The sequence below is a fragment of the Aythya ferina genome (assembly GCF_964211825.1).
Source record: "Aythya ferina genome assembly, chromosome: 2".
Taxonomy (NCBI): domain Eukaryota; kingdom Metazoa; phylum Chordata; class Aves; order Anseriformes; family Anatidae; genus Aythya; species Aythya ferina.
Window position 1 is genome coordinate 154,537,203 of NC_140297.1, and position 21,922 is coordinate 154,559,124.

The window sequence follows — 21,922 nt, forward strand, 5'->3', positions numbered from 1 at the left end:
GATATACTTCGCTGGTTGTGAATTGTTCCACTAAACTGTCACCTGTCTTGTACATCACATGTGAGAATTACTAGCATAAAGGAAAAAAACATGAGTCATTACCAGGGAAAAAGTTGTAGTGGTGAGGAAAACAAGGTTTTGCATTTAGCTGGATTGAAACCCAAATGATATAATTCCTGAAATTGATCACATGACTGTGCAAGATAATGTGTTTTCTGAAAGTGGTAAACTGAGGTGCATCAGACTTTCTACTTCTGTATAAGTGCTTGGTTTTAAATTGCTTTAAAATAAAGACTGATTGATTTAATACCTTGACTGCTTAGTACTTGGTCAGAACTCCATGTATATACTTTGCTTCTTGCAGCTGTCACATGACTGCATATTGGGGAGAAATCAGACCTCAGATTTCTAAAGTAACTTCTGTTAATAAGCAAACTTACTAACCTGAAATGGCTTTTCCTATAATTTGTTTTATAGAGAACTGCTTAGATTTACTTCAAAACATGAAGACACTTTAGATAAAAATACATAGAGCAAATACAGCTATACCATAAATGCTACTAAAAGTGTTTTAAAACTTTGTTTACAAAATCTTTCAATTTACTTTAGTTAAAGCTTACTGGCAGAAATTGCTAGCTACTTCAGATACTTATGCAGGTATAAAACATTGTGTTGTACTCCTTCAGTCTTAAGTCTTGAAAATTATAAATACTCTGCTAGGGGAATGCTAGAAGTACTAGTTTTATTTTCTTAAACTTGGATAGATGCCATAAAAAAGGAAGATCACTTTCTTTAGTGGAGGCATAGCATAGATAAGCAGGTGTTCCTACAGGGAATAGACTTTTCACAGGCTTGTATCTTGCTTTTTTTTTTGCTGGGAAACTAATGAACAGATGTTGGTGCCCTCCCTTGTGAGAACTGCAGCTGAAGTGAGTCCATAAGCTGAACTTTCAGGTTTGCTATGGTTGTAGAGGAATCCTATATCTTTGTCAAAAACTTCATGAAGTGGCTCAACTCATTGTTACTCTCAAAAAATATTTGGAACAATTGACTGCGGTAGTGATCTGCTTCTCTAATATGTTTCTTCATACACAAATGTTTGGGAATGCCTGATGTTAAGTATGTGGAAGGGATCTTAATGATTCCTCTTCTGCTTGTTAGTTTTTAAGTTGGATGCTAAGTTTTTTCAACACTGAATTTATGTTCAAGCTGATACAACTTAAAACTTTTTGAATTTTAAGTCCTTTTCCTTTGGGTAGCAGATATATAAACTACCTTTGTATGTTGTAACTGCCAAGCATGTTTCTTCAGGTATTCATACTGTAACCTGTGCCTTCCAGGCAAAGATGGAAAAAATAAAGGTAACTTGGCTTTACTGCAGCAAAGGTCAGTAAGAAATAATAAATAAAATAAAATAGTTTTGCTTATTTTGTCTTCTGACAATAGTAACAATGGCCTTTTGAAGGAGTAGAGGTGATTAAGTTAATCAGAATGGTATACTAGAATTAGTTGCCTTCTGCATGTAGAAGTTAGCCTCTGAATGCTTGTTTTCTTATGTATTTAGACCAGAATACATAAATGCTCTAGGACTTTAACTTTATCATGAGGGTAGTCAAATGCTGGGCTGGGCTTCCTAGTGAGGTGGTTAATACCCCATGCTTGTCAGTGCTCAAGAGGTGTTTGGATAATGCCCTTAGTGTTGTAACTTCTGGCTAACCTTGATGTCATCAGGCAGTTGGACTAGATCCTCATATGTTACAACTGAACTACTCCTTTGAACAGTAGGTTGACTCAACAGATATACATAAAGATTACACCAGCATAAGACTTTTTGAACACCTTATAGGTACTGAAGTGGTAGCATTCACTTCCATAGTTTATTTGAGCAGTGTAATATCACAATGTAGGTATTTTCCTTTGACCTCAGTGATGTGGTAGTTCTCACTGGATTTTATTAACAACCTTATTTACTATGCCTTCTGAAACTGAAGAGTGACTTGAAGAGGAGAAATGTTCATATAGCTTTGAACAAGAGTGCAGTCTCAACAAGAATAAGCCTTAATATGCTTCAACATGAAGATAAATGAGTATTGGAATGGTTTACGCGGAGGTGGTGAAAAGGCAGCTGTTGAAGGCAGGTTTTAAGGCATGTCTGCAGGTATCATTGGGTTCAATAGTACTTCTAGTAAGGTACAGATTATGCTTGCTGGTACTGATTATGTTGAATCTAACAAGCATGAGTTTTCTGAAGTCCAAACACTCAAATGTCCACTACAACTGATTTTTGCTGAATTCAGTGGAAGAACTTAAATGCATTACATGTGCTTGTGACAGCTTCATCTGTTCTGCTCCCTAATACTTTGAAGCATGAACAATGGCAAGCTTTTGTGATTTCACACTGGCTCACTAAGCTCTACCGCAGTGCTCACTCCTCCTCTCAACACAACAAGAGGACAAAATAAGATGAAGAAAAGCGCCTGGTTTGAAATGAGGACAGATCACTAACCAATTACAATCTGTAATTGGGCTGCAATGTGGAGATCTGCTCCATGTGGGACCCATGGCCTGCAGGGGGACTGCTGCTGCGTGCCTGGAGCACCTCCTGCCACCCTGCTGCACTCGCCTTGGGGGTTGCAGGGATGGTTCTGTCTCATTTTTCTCACTCTTCCCAGCTGCTGTTGCACAGCAGTTTTTTTCTCCTTAAATCTGCTTTCACAGAGGCACAAATAACATCACTTACTGGTTCAACTCTGGCCAGCAGCGGGTCCCTTTGGAGCTGTCTGAAACTGGCCCGTGTCAAACATGGGGCAGCTGCTGGGCTCTTTTCATAGAGACCACCCCTGCAGCCCCCTGCTACAAAAACCTTGCCACATAATCCCAATACAGTTTTTTAAAAGTTGTTTAGTTTAGAAAACATGTTCTTCTGGGAAATGTTTGGAGGAGATGGGTGACTTGGGCATATACTTTCAACCATGCAAAGCAGTGTAATGATGGGGCTATAGACTGATGGGCACTGGGTTTGTCTGAATCTGTCTAGACTATTTGAATATATATAATCAACTGTAGTATGAGCTTCCAGTGTACTTTTAGGTATCAAATATGGCTTTCTGGGCTATAGTACCATAGAATTATAGAATGGTTCAGGTTGGAAGGGTCTTATCCCTGTCCATAGCAAGGAGGTTGGAACTACATCTTTATATCTTCCCATCTGACATTTATATATTCCCATATCTGACCAGGGACAGGTCATCCATAATCTCTCTAGCAACCTGTTCTAGTGCCTCACCACCCTCTAAAGAATTTATCCCTAAGTTTTACTCTATACCCTCTTTCGGTTTAAAGCTATTATGCCTTGTCCTGGCAAGTCCTTTTCCACCTTTCCTGTAGGTGCCCTTTAACTACTGGAAGACTGCTGTAAGGTCTTGCTGGATCCTTTTCTCCAGGCTGAACAACCCCAACTCTCTGTCCTTGTATGAGAGGTGCTTGAGCCCTCTTTGACTTTGCTCTGATAGTTCCATGTCCTTCCTGTGCTGGAGGCCCTAGAACTGAATGCAGATGGGGTCTCACAACAGCAGAGCAGAAGGACAAACACATACCTTGACTTCATAACTACACTTCTGATGCAGCCCGGTGTATTATGATATGTTTGATATGTTTGGTTTTCTGGGCTGCAGGCATATGCTGTTGCCTCACATCCAATTTTTCATCCACTAACACCCTCCAAGTCCTTTGCAGAACTACTCTCAACCCCCCTCCTTGCACAGTCTGTACTGATGTTTGGTGTTGCCAAGTGCAAGGACCTTGCATTTGGCCTCAAACCTCATGAAGTTCACATAGGCCCACCTCTCATGCTTGTCCAGATCCCTCTGGATGGCATCCCTTCCCTCCAGTGTGTCAACTGCACCACACAAGTTGGTGTCATCAGGAAATGTGCTTAGGGTGTATTCAATCCTGCTGTCAATGTCCCTTCAAAGATATTAAAAAATAATCCTGGTATAGACACCTGAGGGGCACCACTGCTCACTGATCTCCACCTGGACATCAAGCCTCTGCCACAGCTTCTCAAATATGATAGATATGAGTGACTTCATCTGCAAGTTCCTTCAAGACCCTTGGATGTATCTCATTGGGTTGTATGTACTTGTGCATATTCAGGCTCCTTGGTTGGTCTCAAACCAGATCTTCCACAATGAGTGCTTCATCATTCTGCCAGGCCTTACCTTTGTGTTCTGTGAAGTGGGTGGTGTGGCTACAGCACATGCTGGTAAAGAGTGAAGTAAAAACGTTGAGTTCCTCAACCTTTTCCATGTGCCAGAGAATTCCATAGGAAATAAATTTTGGAGGGGGGTATAGAATGGACTGGAATTCATTAGAACTAATGTTTTTTTAAATACCAAGTATCAATAAGATACCTTTATATTGCTGAATTAAATATTACCAGTGTGAAGTTTCACCATAGCCTTCTGTCAGTTGGGATGGAGGGTGCTGGCGAAGCTCTAAAATTGCTGAAAATGACTTAAAGTAGGGGAAGATAATGTTACTTTGTCTTGTTGATGACTGCATAAATCTTGCTTAATGCTATGTTAAGTTGTATATTTGAATAATTGTCAATTACACAAAACATAGGGGTAGAGGATAGCCTACTAAGATGTATGCTTTGGTAGTGTAGGTATTTTTCCAGTATTAAATGTGGTTTGTATGAATCTGTCAGCAGACTGTAGTGGTCTTTGTTAGTCCTCTCCAACTTTAAATATGAGACCTGCTAGTGCTTGTCTCTCTGCTTTAGGCTTCATTAACTGGATATGCTATGGCTAGATAGTAACTGTTTTGACTTGCCAATATTTTTGAAGTGTGATGCATGCATATTAAGAACTGCGGGTTGTATCCACTTCTCAAGTGAGACCTAAATTATACTTTCCTTTCTTGTGAATGGTGCTGAAGGAATCAGTGGAAAAAAAGCGTATTCAATTAAGGTTTTATGTACAAAGTGAGGAAGAAAAGATGTAGGCTCTTGATGACTCACCAAGATGACAAGTTAAATCTTGCATGAATACGATCGGGTAACCCTTACACATGTAAATGTGAGAATTGGAACACCTTTTTGTAAGGACTCAATATAGAATATTAATCCAATTTTGTTTGTGTTCTATGCCATAAGCCTTATGCGACCTGTTTGCTTGATACCCCCTACAAAATAAAATTACAGATTTTCATTTGAAATCTGCACTTGTTATAGCTTTATATCTACTGCAAATAATTGTTTCCCTGTGCTGCCTTTGGAGGGAACTATACTAGGTTGATGAAGAAGTCTTCTAAACCTAAACATCACTTGATATTAATGCATATATTTTATTCTTAGTGTACTCTAGTTCAGAAGGCTTCCAGAGCTCTGTCTTTTGTTAGGAGTTATTTGTGGGCTACCTGTGCTGTTACATGAAAAACAACAACAAAAAATGTATTTACTGGATGTAGTAGATGAATATAAGACAGCAAGGGTCACTTCTCAGACACCTTCTACTTAGTGATCCACTTAGAGGACAGGATCACAGAATACCTGACAAAACCTCAAAGTCAAATCCCCTGCTCTAAACAGAACAAATACCAGTGTTGCCATTATTTAGAAAGCAAAGTTAGGCATTTTTGAAGCAGGAAGGAACATAGGAGTAATTGGTTTTGTCCTGGTAGGGTACAGCATCCCAGTTTGAAATGTGTGTGGGGGGTACAAAGTATTGTTTAACCCACATGTATATTCAAGCTACTTTTGTAATTTCTTATGAAATCATGGAACAAATGAGCTGATGTTTTTGTAGCTAATGGATTACTGAACTTGCAATGTACGATTGACAAGCGTTCCTGAAAGAAAATTGTCAACAGTGGGTAAATCGTATGGGAACTTTTAGCACTTCATTATACACATGCGTTCCAAGGCTCTATTCACAATGAGATAAATAGTAATTTTCAGTGAAGTAGGATGGAAATATAGGGCTGAAGCTTATGTTTACATCTTTTTTTCCTGAGAGGCTGAATGAACATCTGTTAATATCTTAGATGTTACTTCTCTTATGACAGTTCCTACATTAGTATTTTCAACTATTGCTAGTATTAATCAGTCTTAACAGAATCTAGTGTAGGCATTTCTGATGTAAAGGTGTTCAATTAGTTTTGAATTGCTTAAAGAAAAAGGCCTATTCAAAATATTTGTCATATTGGTGACTGAAAAGTATTTTCAGATCAGTGCAGACAGCAGTACTCCGACTGTAAAACTGAATTTACGATGCCTGTAAATGCAATTTATATCAAAATTGGTTTAAGTCCTTCAATGTGGATATTCATAATTTGAGTATGTTGAATATTGCAGACGTTCTAGCATGAACCACTCATTTTATTGTAAATTCAAATCAGATTTGTTGTCCTTTGCTTCTGCAAAGGCAGTGGCATATAAAAGACAGTTATTCTGAATTCAACTGTTGTAATGTGCATTTGTTAAAATAAATTTTTTACACATTGTTCATGCTAACTATTTGTTTTTATATCAATTCCAAATTAGAACATACTGTTGTGGGTAAACTTGTATTTAAAAATGCCTTTTGTTTTTGAAGTATTGAGATGATGTCTGAGGAAACTAGGTGGAATTCTCTGAAATGAATGCAGAAGAATGTGTGTGGGTACAGTAGTAGAGCAGCTGCATTAAACACCAGAAGTTTCATTCAATTTTTCATTCAAGTCTTTTATAACTATTCAGGTTAGATCTAGATATAACCATACCACAAATATTTGTTCATTATTTTTAAGTCTCTGAGGGTAGTTTTGATTACTCTACTTCTCTAATTTGCATTTCTCATGAAAATGAGACAGTATTTGCTTTGGTAAAAGTGTGGGTGGGAAAGATCTGTCCAAGCATTTATTTACATCAGGAAACTCTTGATTGTTGATTATTAAGTGTTTTATTTTTTTAAAAAAGTATTTTATTTACTTTATCTGTCTAGCATAAAAGGTGTATAATCTGAAGCATGGTCAAGATCCTTTTACAGTGTCAATGAGATTAAGCCCTCAAACAATTATAACTATTGTTGGTTTTGTTGTCCTGCCATACTGCACTGTGGACTTAGCAGAATAAGTCATGGTAGGGCTTGTGAGCATTAAATCAACACCTGGCTTTACAGACTTCCTATGGCTTCATTTTAGTGCAGGACTTTTAACTGCCAGCATTTTCAGAATTGGTGAGCTTCAAATGTGAATCTCCTGAGATACAAGTGTGGATTTTGTTGCTGGAAATCTTACAAATAAGAAAAACAGTATGGAATGCTGGAGAACTTTATGGTATAAATGTAGTCCTTTAATCCCAAAGACTGTTCAGAAGTGGTTACTGATGCTCTGTACTGGAATAATTGTAGAAAGCTTGAAACTGAACAGATATTGTCCTTGTTCTTCAAAGAAAAACTGTTCTGAAATTTTTCTAAATCTGACTTAGAATCTACCTTTTTGCTTTGGAAGCTAGCCTTTTCTTAAGGCTTGGGTGTATTCCTTAAAGGGGGTTAAAAAAATAAAATCATAAAACCACAATCTAGTATGCAAAAGTGTTTTTGTAGTACCATTGGTTTTACTGTTCTCTTAATGTGAGAGCATACCGAATGTCCATACCATCAGTTCATCTGGCCAGTAGCAGAGATTTCTTTCAAGAAGTATCTAATGGTACTTTCCCAGTACCTCCTTCAAGCTCCTGGCAATAATTTGTCTAATGCAGCCCAGGGTATCGTTGTCCTCCTTAGCAGCAAGGACACACTCCTGGCTCATGTTCAGCTTGGACTGGGACTCCCATGTCCTTTTCTGCAGAGCTGCTTTCCGGATGGGTAGTCACCAGCATGTACTGATACCTGGACCACTCTGTCCCTACGTGCTGGACTTTGCAGTTCTCATGATTGAATTTCACAAGGTTCCCATCAGCGCATTTCTCCAGCCTTCCAAGATCACTCTGGAAGCTGCATGACCCTGTGGTGTATCAGGTGCTCCTCCCAGTTTTGTCATCAGCAAACTTAAGGGTGTGCTCTGCCCTATCATCCAGACCAATCACTAAACTAGATCTGACACTCCCTTCTAATGCAAACCATTCTGTTTCTAGGTTTAACAAACCCGTGTCCAGTAATGACTCCTGAGGTATGCTGAACATTACTGGCTTCCAACTAGACTTTGTGCCAAAAGGTCCTGGCCATTCAGTCAGTTCTCAATGCACCCCTTTTTTCCCTGTTCAGTCCATACACCAGCAGTTACGAGGCTCTTATGGATTCCCTTTGGTGAATATATGCTGACTACTGATGATTTTCATGCCTTTCATGTGCCTGACAATGGTTTCCAGGATTAGCAGCTCCATCAAAATAATAAAGCAAAATATATTGCTGCTGTTGTACTGCTAGTAACTTCCAAAACAGCTTCAGTATATTATACCATTGCCCTTTATTTAGGAACATTTGTAATATTATTCTTAAAATATTTGCATTTTGAAAATGAATATGAAAATTATTTCCAGTGAAACTGCTGTAGTTCTGTCAACACCATATGTTTTATGAAGTCATGATTGTTTTGATGTCCTAGTTCAGCCTTGAGTTATTTATTTACTCTTCCATCTGAAATAGAAAATCAGTATGAAATCACTTAAATTCATCATAGTGTTTTGGGTTGAAGTGCAACTTTAAAGGCTGTCTAAATCCTCTGCAATGGGCAAGTACAACCTCCCACCAGCCCAGGTTGCCCAAAGCTCCACCCAGCCTGGCCTTAAACACCTTCAGGGATGGGGCATCCACAGCTTCTCTGGGCAGCCTGTACCAGCACCTCAGCACACTGTCTGTGTGAAAAATTTCCTCTTAACACTAAACTAAATTTCCACTCTTTTAGTTAAAGACAACTAGTCCTTGTCCTATCACTACACCCTCCTGACAAATGGTCCCTCCACAGCTCTTTCGTAGCCCCCTTTAGGTAATGGAAGGCTGCTGTCAGGTCTCCCCAGAGCATTCTCTTCTCCAGGCTGAACAACCCCAACTCCCTCAGCCCATCTTCAAAAGAGAGCTGCTCCAGCCCTCTGAGCATCCTCATGGTCCTTCTCTGGACTTGCTCTAATACTTCCATGTTCTGGGGGCCCCAGGGCTGAATGCAGGGCTCCAGGTGGGGTCTCACAAGAGCAGAGTAGAGGGGGACAATCCCTTCCTTTGCCCTGCTGGCCATGCTGCTTTTGATGCAGGCTTAGTGCCTCTAAGACCTCTCAATCTGAGGGGAAAAAAAAAGTACATTTTCTTAAGGATTTCCAGACAAACTTAGCTTGTTCTCATTTCTGTTGATCTTGTTTAGTAAACATCGTATTAAGGATAAATGCAATAAACATTTGTTTACTCTGGCATTTGATCTTGCATTGATTTACAAATTGATTTACACCAGACAAGTACAGAGAGCACTTCATTCTGCATTAAGCGCAGGTACTTGCATTGGTTTAGCAGAGTGACCTGGAATCCTGGCTTGTAGTTCTCCTGTAGGAAGATTAATTCTACCTTGAGATTAACATGAAACAATTCTACTTCGTCATTATCTGATACATCTAGCAATATTGTTTGGTGAATTAACTGGGGAGTAATCATTGCTTAAATCTCTCTGCTATGATTAAATGTAAAGGAGAAAAATCCCTGCAGTTATTTCTTCATCCAGCTAAATTCCTGGACTATTGCATTAGCTGCATCCTTGGTCTGAGAACATGGGATTTTAATCTCTAGCATTAAGGGAAGCTTTAATCACATGTACATTTACTATTTGTGATCTAGGAGATGTTGTTGCTTCATATAGCTAAGCAGTAGAGAATGTGATCTAAGGATTAGGAAAAAGCAAATCTTTGTCTGACCTTGAAAATCTGATTGGATTTCTTATGTGATCTGAGAATTTTCCCTAATTATCTAAAACTGGATGTATGTGAATGATAGAATCATATTTGTACAGCTCATTTGATATCTATGCTTAATTCTAATGCTTAATATTTCATATTCATCTTAGGTTTGAGTGCAATGAAATGAAGAGGAAAAAATCTGATTTTTGGTCACAAGATAACTTTTGTCAGTATTTCAGCGAATGTGCATGAAGTCTTAAGTTGGTTTGATAAACATAAGAATAATAGAAAATTCTTATTTTGTAGTTTTATGCCAGTGCTCATAGCTATGGCTGCTCAGAAGGAAAGTCATTTGGATTTGAAATAAATTCGGGGAAAATTGTGCTCTAGTTTGCTAGCAGTTGATTGGTAGTCTCATGAGTCTTGGTAGCTTTTTCAATCAAATAGAAGCTTTAAACAGTGGGAGTTCATGTAAATAAATGGTTCTTAAAATGGTTAAAGTATACAGCTATCTGAGGTATGTAGATGGATCTTCAGACTAATGAAAGGATTTCTTTCAAAATTTGACTTGGCTGCTTCAAGTTAAGTCACCACTGAAACAAGCAAGACTTTCCATGACCTTTTAAATTTTTGTATTAAGTAAATCAAAATATGACAGAATTAAGTGAATATAATATTGAGGTTGCCATCAACAAAACCTTCAAGTACCAGAATCAAATGATTATGTAAGCTAAAATTTAGGAAATGCAAGTACAGTGTATTGAAGTAATTATCCAGCGGTGTAACTTGAGGAATGTTCATGAGATGTTGTTAGGACCCTACTCTTAACTCTCTAAATAGTTTAATCTTGGCAAGTCTAAGAGCTGGATGTTCCTGAAACAAAGCTCATTCAGTTGTGTAATGCTTTTTAACATTTTGCATGAAAGTCCCTGAACCAGGGTTCACTCATAAATTGACAATTCTCACTTGGCATTTACAGATGTTAGAAATTGTAACTCTGTGAAAATAAACTTTCAAGTGGGCAGGGTAGGGTTGCAGTGTGTATATACTGTTGTGTACAACAGTGTATGGCACAACAGAACAGATCTTGTGTAAGTCTGTTTATTGGGACTCTCCTCTGCACTGATCTGTTTCAAAACTAAATCAATACACTGTGCTGTAGTAATTGGGATCTTGATTGGAGTCAAACTATGTTCTGCTTTTCTGAAGAACTTCTAGTCCTGATCTTAAACTTTGCTGTAATTACATCGCTTCATCCATAGGAGTAGTTCTATTTTTATTACAGTTGCAACATTTAGCGACATTTTATACCAAAATATACTAAAGAACCTCTTACACTTCTGACTGCGTAGTTTTGAGCTTTGAATATTTATATTTAGTGCTGCAGCTTGTACACTATTAAAAATCAATGTCAATTTTTTTGTTTTGCGTATCCAATCTTGTCTCCCAGGAAATATGAGACCTTTGTCATTGCCCTTGTTATATCAGGAAGCAGAGGGTATTAGAAGTAGCTTACTTGTATTAATTTGATATTACACTCCAGGTTTGTATTTGCAGTTCAGAAATTTGGATTTAACATGTCACCTGCTTTCTGTGAGTGGGAATATCATACCTTATAAAGTTTTAGTCTTAAAATCCATTTTCAGATGAAGTTAATATAACTTTACATCAATCTAATTGCTCATAATTCTCCAGTTCATAAAGTGACACCTACAAAAACCATAGTAATTCAGTTGTTCCTGGGATTCAGCTGTTAAAATCATTCATACATTCCTCAGCTGTTGTCAATCTGTGGGGCTGTGGACTGAGCGATTTGGAGGTTTTTCTTATGTGTGTGCTACAACATAAAGGTAACTTTAAAGAAAGGCTGCTTTACAGAATATGGATCCTCCAGAATGTTTATGCTGCTAGAATGCATATGATTAAGTTTTTCTAGGGACTTGCCAAGAAGATTTAAAATCATAACTGGGGAGGACTGTTCTTTCAGAAGTCTTCAACTTAGTCTGAGTGCACAGAAGAGCTAGTGAAGAAATGAGAAAAGACCTGTGAGGTGCAACTGAGAAAACTGGGGTGAATTAGCCTGGAGAAAAGGCTGAGGGGAGACATTATCATGTCCTACAAGTACCTGGAAGGAGGTTGTAATGGGGGAGGGTGTTGGTATCTTAGGTGGCAAGTGATAGGATGCAAAGAAATGGTCTCAAGTTGTGTCAAGGTAGGTTTAGGTTGGACATGAGGAGGAATTTATTTGTGGAGAAGGTGGTTAAGTATTAGAATGGGCTTCTTGGGGAAGTAGCGGAGACCCCATCCTTGGAAGCATTTAAGAGATGTGTGGACATGGCACTAAGGGAAATTGGTGCTGTTACTTTACAGGTCAGGTTGATGCTTGGACTTGATGATCTTGCAGGTCTTTTCCAATCCAGACTTCTGTTACAGGCTCATATGCAATAAAGAATAAAAATAAACTCCAAGCTTGTGATAAATACCACTAAATTGTACTGAAGTAGAATACAAGGTTGCTTACTTTTGCTAAGAGTTTAAAGGTATAGTTGAAGATGGCTGTGGAGGACAAATGCTAAATGCCCATAGAAGAACTTCCATAGTACTTCTAACATTGGGTTTTTCTATGCCCTGTGTTTAACAGATTTGAACCTCTGACTAGCTGGACTCCAATCTAGTAAAGACCTCAAGCAACACTTCTTTAGTATTTGTATGCCCCTTTTATTCTACCACCTGTGAAATGAAATAATCAATTTTTCATTAGCACAATGGAGAGTCAATATTGGCAGGAACTAGAATCAAGAATCAATCCTTTGTATATGTGAAGTATCTTTTGAACGAGCATGATCATGCATCCCGAGTTCCTTTTCGTTGCATTCCTTCTGAAACGTATTCCTGTCATCTTGGCTCATACCTAGAAATCTGAGATTAGTGTTTTACCAAGGTGCTTTAATTGCATTGCTAAGATTTCAAAAGCTTGAATTGACACTTAGTATGCAGTAGATGACCATCATACAACTGTGTGCTTTACAGCTTATAGAAAGTTCTATATATTTTATATGGGAGAAAATAGTCAAGTATTAAACTATGCTGTAAGTTTTTGAACTTGAAAGGACTGAAAGTGTCTTGCTTGATCCATTTTAAGATCCATTTTAATACATAAGCATATTCTGAATATTAAGTTAAAAGTTCATTTAAAACACTTGCAATGCTAATTGAAAGTGCTGATATGAACATAAATATTAAACACTAAAAGAAAAACATGGTTTGCTCCATTCACCTGTGTAATGTGTATTAATTATGTATTATGTCACTAATATTATACTATAAGGTATTATTTTTAAAGTTACTATTTATAATTTATATAGACTTTAAAGATTCTCAGTTTTCAGCTTTTAATATTAAACTGAGAAAATAACAGACATTTTTCCTTTAACAGAAATTGAAAAATTCCAGAAAGGGGAAGGAAAGGAAGAAGAAAAATATATTGACGTAGTCATCAATAAAAATATGAAGCTGGGACAAAAAGTTTTGATTCCAGTAAAACAATTCCCTAAGGTAAGTTCAGTTTTCATACCTTTTTAAGTGCTTATAAAAGGTATTCCACTAATATCTTAAGATAGTGACTGTTCCACTTAAAACAGTCTGTACCAGTGCTGTTCTGTGGTCTATGGAAGTTGTAAGGTAGGAAAGTTTCTTGGAATAAATGAGCAGAAAAGTGTTGCTAGTCTTACAGAAAATAGTAGGTTGTAAACACGTGTTTTCAGTTCCAAAGACCAAAGAGGATCCTACTGCTCTGAAAATGCTTGAAGGAATTATATTTAAACTGATGCTGACATCAGCCTTTGAAATGTACTTACTGTATGCAAAAGTGAAGCTTAAAATCCACTATTAGAAGAATTCTTTGTGTAAATACCTTACTTTCAGCTAGTGTTAGTCTTGAACTAGGTATACCCACGGTGCTGAATTATACAATGGGTTCTAGGGGAAGCAGGGACTATTCCATTAATAAATTTAACCACCATGAATTCTTAATGTTTCTTTATGGTCAGATGTTATCCTGGTTTAAAATATCGCTTCATGGAAGCGTGTATTCAGTGTACAAGAGGCTGTGGAAGCTCATTGTTTTGTATTTCTTTACAAATTTTAAGGCTAATGTTGTGCAAAATCATCAGGATGTTAGTGTTTATCACCTGTTTTAAATAGCTTTCCTTTTCCTATTGGAAATGTCCAGACTGCCTTTGTTTTTACTCATGAGGAAAGGAATGTCTTCAATCCTTCTTCCATTTCACTTGGAGGACTTTTTTCTAAATAGCTTTATTTGCACTACTAGTGTTTTTCTGTTCTGGGTAACTTGCAGAGATTTTTTTTACTGCTGTTCAAAGTTTCATGAAATACTGCTTCAATGAACTTGTGTGCTTGCATGCCCTTTGTATGTGGGTACCTATTTGGAATTCTGCCTTAGAAGTCATCTTTATTTAATGACTGGGAAAACTTATCTATAAACACCATGTACAGTCCTTGTAAAGAAGAGGAGGTAACAAATAGGGGAAGCTTATGTGGACAGTCCTTCTAATCAGGATATTTTTCTTCAACTATTGAGATGTTTTCAAATGCTGAGATATGTGGACAGATGAGCTTGAAGGGAGAAAAAGCAAGGTGGTTATTAAAAGGAGAAAGTATCTTTTGGAAGATTTGGTTTCTTCAGCGTCAACTTTCTTTAAAGATCTAAACATTAAAATTGTTGTTTAGCATAGCTAGTGGGAAAGCCAATGCTGACTTTTGAAAGGGAGGGATGCTTTGCTATGTGTTTAGTAGTTGTGTTCTGTGGGCATTGTTTGGCTGTCTGAGATGGAATTAAGCCCAGTATGTGCTATAGAAAGAAACCTTTATTTATGTCTGAACACAGAGCTTTGTAATCCTGTATGTTCTTGTTTAGAAGACCAGGATCTAGGTGGCAGAGTACAACTACTGTGCAGAACAGACTTCCTATGTGAGTTCCTGTCTCCACTAGTAATTTTTCCACAGAAAGAAGAACATTGGTATCTCCGCTCGCACAAATCTCTTCTACCGGAGGGAATAAAACTAAGTATTTTCTGGTTTAAGAATATTTTTATTTCCTAATTGGTATGGAGGCATTCATTTTCTCTCAAAATTTTCCATTTTATTATGATATTTTTGTCAAGCTTACTCATCACAGACCAAACATAGTCAAAAGGCATTGGGATTTCTCACTGGATAGGAGTAGTTTAGGAGGTGAGCATCAGTTCAAAATTGTGACAGGCCCTCTTGAACTTCTCTGGAGGGGACCCAAACAACAAGCAGTTGCTGCAGTTAAGTGTTGTCTTGTTTGCTAGAACCAGGCTTGTTTTATTTTGGAGCTCTAAGAAGTTTAAATGTTTTGTACAAGGTGATGTAGCTTCAACTTGGCAAACTGAGAGCCTTATCTTGGTGTACTGTAGCCTGCAGCAAGTGACAAGATTTGAATGCCTATACACAGGGTAGCAGTCTTGCATCCTAATGTTTGCTCTAGATACTAATTCTAGTTCTGTTCATATGTTCAGAGAAGGGCGCAAGTGAGGAATGTTTTATCAAGTCTGTCAGGGTACATATGAAATTATTCCAGTCACCTTGGTGAGCTGTATTTATAATATTCAGATTCTGCAGAATTTAAGAAGACATTATGGGGTGCTTATAAAAACCTGAAATGATGCTTCACATAAAAGGTTTATGCCTCTGGGTCATGCTTTCCTGTGCATATGTTGTTTGCTGGATCATTTTTCCTGCAAGAGTTGTTAGAACTCATGCAAATGTCATTTGAAGAAGTTGATAGCTCCTCACAAAAATGGTTAAAAGTTGATTCTCACTTGTGAGTAATTTTCTCCTTTCTGCTGATCTGTGTTAGTGATAAATGCTTCAGAAGCCTGGAATGTAAGACTTAAATATGGATGACAGCTGTGTAAAAAGCTCTTCTGCATGTGAATATTGAATTTGGAGCCATTCTCCTAGCAATTTTTCCTTTCTTTCTCTATGTTAGCAGTCATCACTAAAGTTGACAGTTACCATACAAGTTCCCAGACAAGGATTCGTTCAGTCTTTCAGGTGTAGCCTTTTCAGTGTTAGTGAACAGAGAATCTGGTGTTTAGAGCTGACAAAGTTACTACAATAATTGATAAATCCATTAAGCACTGGGGTGCCAGTTTGGGTTGAATTTGGAAAATGTAAGTATCCAGAAAGTGACAAAAGTGAGGCTTTCTTCAGCTTTGCAAATAGAGCACTGTCTCCCCAAGTAAATGATGCGGGTTTTTCAGCTTAAATGGGATCAGAAAAGCAGGTTATTAAAGTTCTCAAATCCTTAAGGTGAAATATCTAAAAATGAAGCTACAAATGGAAGCGATTTTGATAGCAGAAGCTATTCTGTTAATGTTTGCCAGTGGTTCTCTGGCAAGTCATGATGCTTTGTAGGATATAATTGGGATCAATGAAGTATCAATTATTAGTTTTGGTTGTAAATGAGGTCCCTGAACCAAAGCAGCCCACCAGCATACACCAGCATACTTTTCACTCTTCAGATACCTTACGAAACATTGCACAGGGTTACCTGAATTTGCTTTAAGTATTTCACTGTGCTTTCCCTCTTTAAGACCTCTCCACCTCTGACTCCTTGAATAAATCATACAAACCCCAAAATAAGTCAGTCAGTTCTAGCTCTGATCTGACAAAGCTGTCACAGCAATGCCTGCTTGTATTCCCTGCCCTCTTAGATGCATTCTTGCAGGATCAAGGCTGGGTCCTGTGCATACTGAACCTCTACCTCTGACATACCTGCATGGTGACAGGTTAACTGCAGTAGAAGGTTATTCAACTAAAGTTTGGAGCAGCTGGTTTGTATCTTTGAAAAGAATCTGGACCTCAGGTTCAGAAGTCATCTCTTTTTCTGTCTGGATGTTATTGCTTTCCCTTAAAAAAAAAAAAATAAAAATCTCCCTGCTCCTGGTCTTCTGCTTATTGCTCCAACAGTTGAGTGTTCATTCCTGGGGATGTTAAATTTGCCTTCTACCTGACAGCTCTTGGTTGCTTTCTATGGTACTATGCGTGTATTATTTAGCCATGACTTTGTCTTGCTCAGTCATGATAGAAGTTAGCTTTAATGTTCATGCTACAGGTAGTTGGCCTAAGATTTTTTTTTTTGTTTAATAGAATGTGAGAGAAGATAACAAACTATTTCATAAAGCAAAATAGTCCTAGGTTCAGTTTCAGCTCCAGTTGGTTGTGCATTCAAATGATCTTCATTTGAACTCCTGTACATGCTGAAAAACAGGACAAGTATGTTTTAATGATAGTGTTACTTGGTGAGACAAAGCCTTGTGGAAACTCCTTGTCGGTTGCAGGTCCAGTCAAGTATTTTCAAAATCTGATTGTATGCAATCATGTCAGGAGTTGTTCAGGTTGGTCTAGCTATTGAATTGCTAAGATAAGAAACTAATCTGAAGCATTTAGTTGAGGCTTGAATGTTTTGATAATGCGGTCTGCAGTCCTGTTCTAACTGGACTAGGATTACAAGCAAGGATTAGGTTGCATACAATCCTAACTTTTCCTCTAATTGGAAAAGGAACAACTTCCTCAGGTAGGACTCATTTCCAGGTTTTCACCTTTTTGTAGGATTTCCACATGGATGCTGGATGTTTAACTTGGAGTTGGTGGAGTGAGATCTTGTCAGGTTAGGCATTGGAGTTTAGGGTGACTTAATATACCTTACTATTTGATCAGATGAATATCTTTGACTCCAGGTCAAGTGTGAAAATGCAATCCTTAAACCTGTTGCATTTCATGCTTGAAAAATCCATCTTTAAACTTGCACAAACTTTAAGGTAGGACTAAAGTGGGCTGGCAATAGAAGGTCATGATGTGGCTGTTTGAGAGTGAAGGGACTCTAAATCTATCCTAATACTGCTATGAAATGCCAAGAGTTGAAAGGTGTTTCATAGCTTACATACGTACATATGAGGCAAGTGCTATCTTTCCTCCCACAAGCTTGATGAATATTCACTGAAGCAGTTTTTCTCAAATCTGATTTTGTTTTGGCAGTTTAGTGAACTGAAGTGTTCAGAATTTGGTGAAATAGCTTCCAAGGATAAGTGGAAAGATGGTTTTCAATGAGATTGATCAAGATGGAGAATTTCTTCCATTTCATAGGCTACTATTCTAAAAATTGCTTACAAAGCTATAATTAAGTATTGAGCAGATGTCAGAATTAGTAAGAAGTGGTCCATACTGTTTCACTGAAGTGATACTCTAAATACATATTCTCAAAATTAATGTGCAGGTGTGCATTAATCCCTTAGCTCAACATTTAAAGTTAAAATACATACATTACACATGCAAATGTCATTTTAAAATATTTGCAGTTTTACATAGTCATGGAAAGATTAAAATATTAATTACATGACTAGTTAAAAACAAACTTTCACGACAGCTGGGTTCTAAGGATTTCCTACAGTAGGAATGAGAAATGACATGAGTATATAATCACAAGTGATATGAAGGAACAAGTGTTAGGTTTAATACCAGAGAATTTTTGAATAACTTTATAGTAATTGACGAAGTTTAATGTCAAATAGGTGTTTAGAAGCCTATTACTGTTCTGAGAGCTGTGTGAAGGAGACAGCACTCTGTGCTGGTGTAAATGCATGAAATAGTTCCATTCCTATAGGAACCTTATTCTCTTGAAGTGAGTAAGAAAAGTTTTTGAAGTTTTCCCAGTTTCAGGTCATTCTAAGGGCAAGTGCCCTGAATGTTAATTTAAATATTTTTATTTTTTTCTAGTAAATCTATCACAGAGGAACCGTTGCAGAAAACTAATATATCAAGAAAGCTTTCTACAGCTTTGACATTGGCTGGCTAGAGCTTTACAGCACAGCATTTGGTCAAGCATTTGTATTTTCACTAAGTATTTTAAGCTGGATGAACCATTCTCAGTAGACTTGTCTTGGTGGGGATAAACAAGGATTACTTTTTATTATATCCTTCCTCCTGTAATATATACATTTAAACATGATGCAGCATTGGCATTAATTCTTTTTTTGCTGAAATTCATGCAGTAGATTAAATGCTCACAAAAAGGATGTCTCATTTGTATAATTCCTTTGTAGCAGTGTTTTTTCCAGAACTGTTTTCAGGAAATAGATTTAAGCAGTGCTTTGGTAAGGAAATAAATCTCTAGATAACTGTTAAAGGCATATTTTGATGTGAGGATTCTGAAGGAAATGGGTGTTAAGCAGTAATGTCCATAATCTCTGTTGTACTATATCTGCAAAAATGCTTTATTAAAACGAGGATTTATGAATACCTTTGGCTTAAACAGTAGCTGAAGTAACAATTTCTAGTGTTTTTTCCAATCCCTTCCAAGTCTGTTACTCTGTATCTTGATAACATTTTTACTAAAAATAGTTTAATTCTTTTGCTATAATCCTGTTTCTGTAGGTACCATATCTGGCACAGCCTTGAGAGCAGTCCCAAAACAACTTCATGATGATGTTCATCTTCAATTTTATGTATATAATATATCCATAATAAGATCTTGATTCTTATCTAGGATATTGCAAGCTGTTTTAATGTATAAACAGCCCTTGTTTTAATGCTACAGAATATCACTCATACCTGGCACTTGTTCCTAGTTCAGGTAACTGAAGAGAATTATTTGCAGGTAATAGCTTCCAGACTGGCCTGGGCTGGAAAGCAGTGTGACTGCTTTAATACAGCATTAAGCTGAAGCTAGTGGACTTGAGTACAATTTGGGCTATTTGAGTGCAATTCAGATATGATCATGCTGTACAGGGGAGCGAGTAAAGAGAGGAGCCTGGCATGTCTGATTTTGAGCTAGAGCTGATAAGTGACTGATCAAATCTGACTTGCCCAGACCTGCACCAATACCCTTTTGTTACTATTCAGTGCCTAATTCAGAGTTTATAATCTTGAGTTCAATACTGGACCTGTACTTGTTTTTTTTTTTTTTTCTAGGTTCAGAAGGGCAAATAAACTTTAGGAATGTGAAGCATGGGAAGCAGCCATGAAACTTGTACATGAGCTAACTTCTACAAGAATTTAGATCTGCCAGATGTACTTGCTTCTGCTTCACCAGCAGCTAGGCTGGATTTATTAACTTTGTAATGAAAACTTGTCTGCGTGGGGTTTGACTTAGGTTTGACTCCTACTTCTTGACTACTTGAGATAATACCCTGTGTAAATAGTGAAAGCAATTTACTGATTCTTTTTGATTTATTTCTATATCTTGGTGAAATATTTAAAACTAAGCTTTTGCTGATCAGATGTTTCACATTTAATATAAAAGGGAGATAAGCCAGTAGTTCAAACAACATCCAGTATTCGTTCAAAGTAAATTTTCTCTACTGAAAAGCTTCATTCAATATCAAATAGGTTTTACAGAATCTGAAATATCAGTCAATTTCTAACTTTCTTACATGTGAACAAAGTCTTTAGAAGTATGTAGTAAGCCATTTCTAGTAACCTCTGGTCACAATCCTCATTTTAAGCTGTATCTAGATGTACTGTACCTTCAAATCAGCAAAATTTCAGACTTGCAGTGCAGATTTCTCATGCTTCAGAGTTGTCAAATCTAATATTTGTAGCATGGGTGCACAGGAAAGAATAGTTCAGTGGATCTCAGGATATAGATAATACATTTTCATGTTCATTAAATGTGTTGTCTAGAACATGTCAACTGTGCAGCTACTTGAATAGCTACCATATCTAGCATCAGCACTAGATGTTTTCTTGTATTTGCAGAAAAAAATGCAAAAACATTTGGTATTAGTTTTGTGGGTCAAGCTTTAGATATATTTACACAGTACTTGGTTTTAAACAGAATAAAACTATTTGGTTTTAAACAGCTGAGTAAACAAATCTGCTTTGGATCACAACTCTTCTCTGAGCTCCGAAGCCAGCTAGTTGCTTTTTCTGAAAATTACATGCAAAAATAGAACCCATTTTTGTTGTTGCAAGTGTGCTCTTCCATCTAAGTTGCATTTTTTTATTTTTTAATGGTCAAGTAGTTTGTTTCAGTGATGTGATGTTCAGCCTTATACACTGTGTAGTTAAAATACATGCTTGCCTACTGCTAGATTGTGATAAATATTCACATGGAATTTCACTCAAAAAAACTGAACTTACTAAAATAAGTTTAAGGCTATATCAGACTGTAGGTATTGAACATTGAGAAATAATTTTAGCATGCTCTACTCTAAATGGAAAACCTCATTTAGAAATGAATATAGTACTTGTTTGCATTAAAGTAGCCTTGTTAATTCAGAAAACATAAGTAACCTGAAATAGTAAAAAGCTGACAGTATTCCATTACATGAAGGTTTCCATTTAAGTTTAGCCATAGTCCCTATTCATAAGCAATGATCCTTTATAGAGGTTATTGACAAGGTCTTATATTCACTTTCGGAAGTTCAGTATTTGTTACAGATTATTTCAACTAGTTTAAATGCTTTCATTGCAGGAACACCTTTGTAATTGTGAAGGTGTAGGTCTGTAGTAGAGGACCTCTGGAAAACGTGTAGTACAACCTTCTGATGACCTCCTGACTGTAAATTAGGTGACACCTGAGTCCTGAATACCGTCAGCAATGGAAATTTCCCCCATTTTGGGCAACCAATTTCTAACACTTTTTCTTTGATAGCATGTTAAGACCTGTAAGGACAAAAGCAATGTAATATGTCTAATAAAATGGAGTTAAAGGTATCACCTGAGGATTTATTGAAATTTGAACTGACAGCTTCAGGAAATACTAGTTAATGAAAGGCCTTAAATACAATAGCTGGTGTGGACTAGTCATCCATGGCCATTCATTCAACTGTATCCTGTTTCTAACTCAGGAATCAAGCTCACAGGTTCTAAAGGGGAGGAGAATTACGTTTTCATTTTTAATAAGCTTTTTTTAATGCTTGAGTTTCTTTTGTCTCAAATTGAAGTGGGTTAACTGGAGCTGTAGACTTTCTTCATTGCAGGAGGACCACAGCTGGGCTTTTTTTTTTTTCC

General features: G+C 37.2%; 1 protein-coding gene across 3 annotated transcripts in view; it reads left to right on the forward strand.

Moving 5' to 3' along the window:
- Positions 1-21,922, forward strand: part of KHDRBS3 (KH RNA binding domain containing, signal transduction associated 3) — a 92,809-nt gene that overhangs the window by 12,933 nt on the left and 57,954 nt on the right. For all 3 annotated transcript variants that reach the window (XR_014690607.1, XM_084512102.1, XM_084512103.1), the window contains exon 2: positions 13,299-13,417. Coding sequence is in view for 2 of the 3 variants with exons in the window: in XM_084512102.1 (XP_084368228.1) it covers positions 13,299-13,417 (119 nt within the window). In the remaining variant the exon portion in view is untranslated. The remainder of the gene's footprint in view (positions 1-13,298; positions 13,418-21,922) is intronic.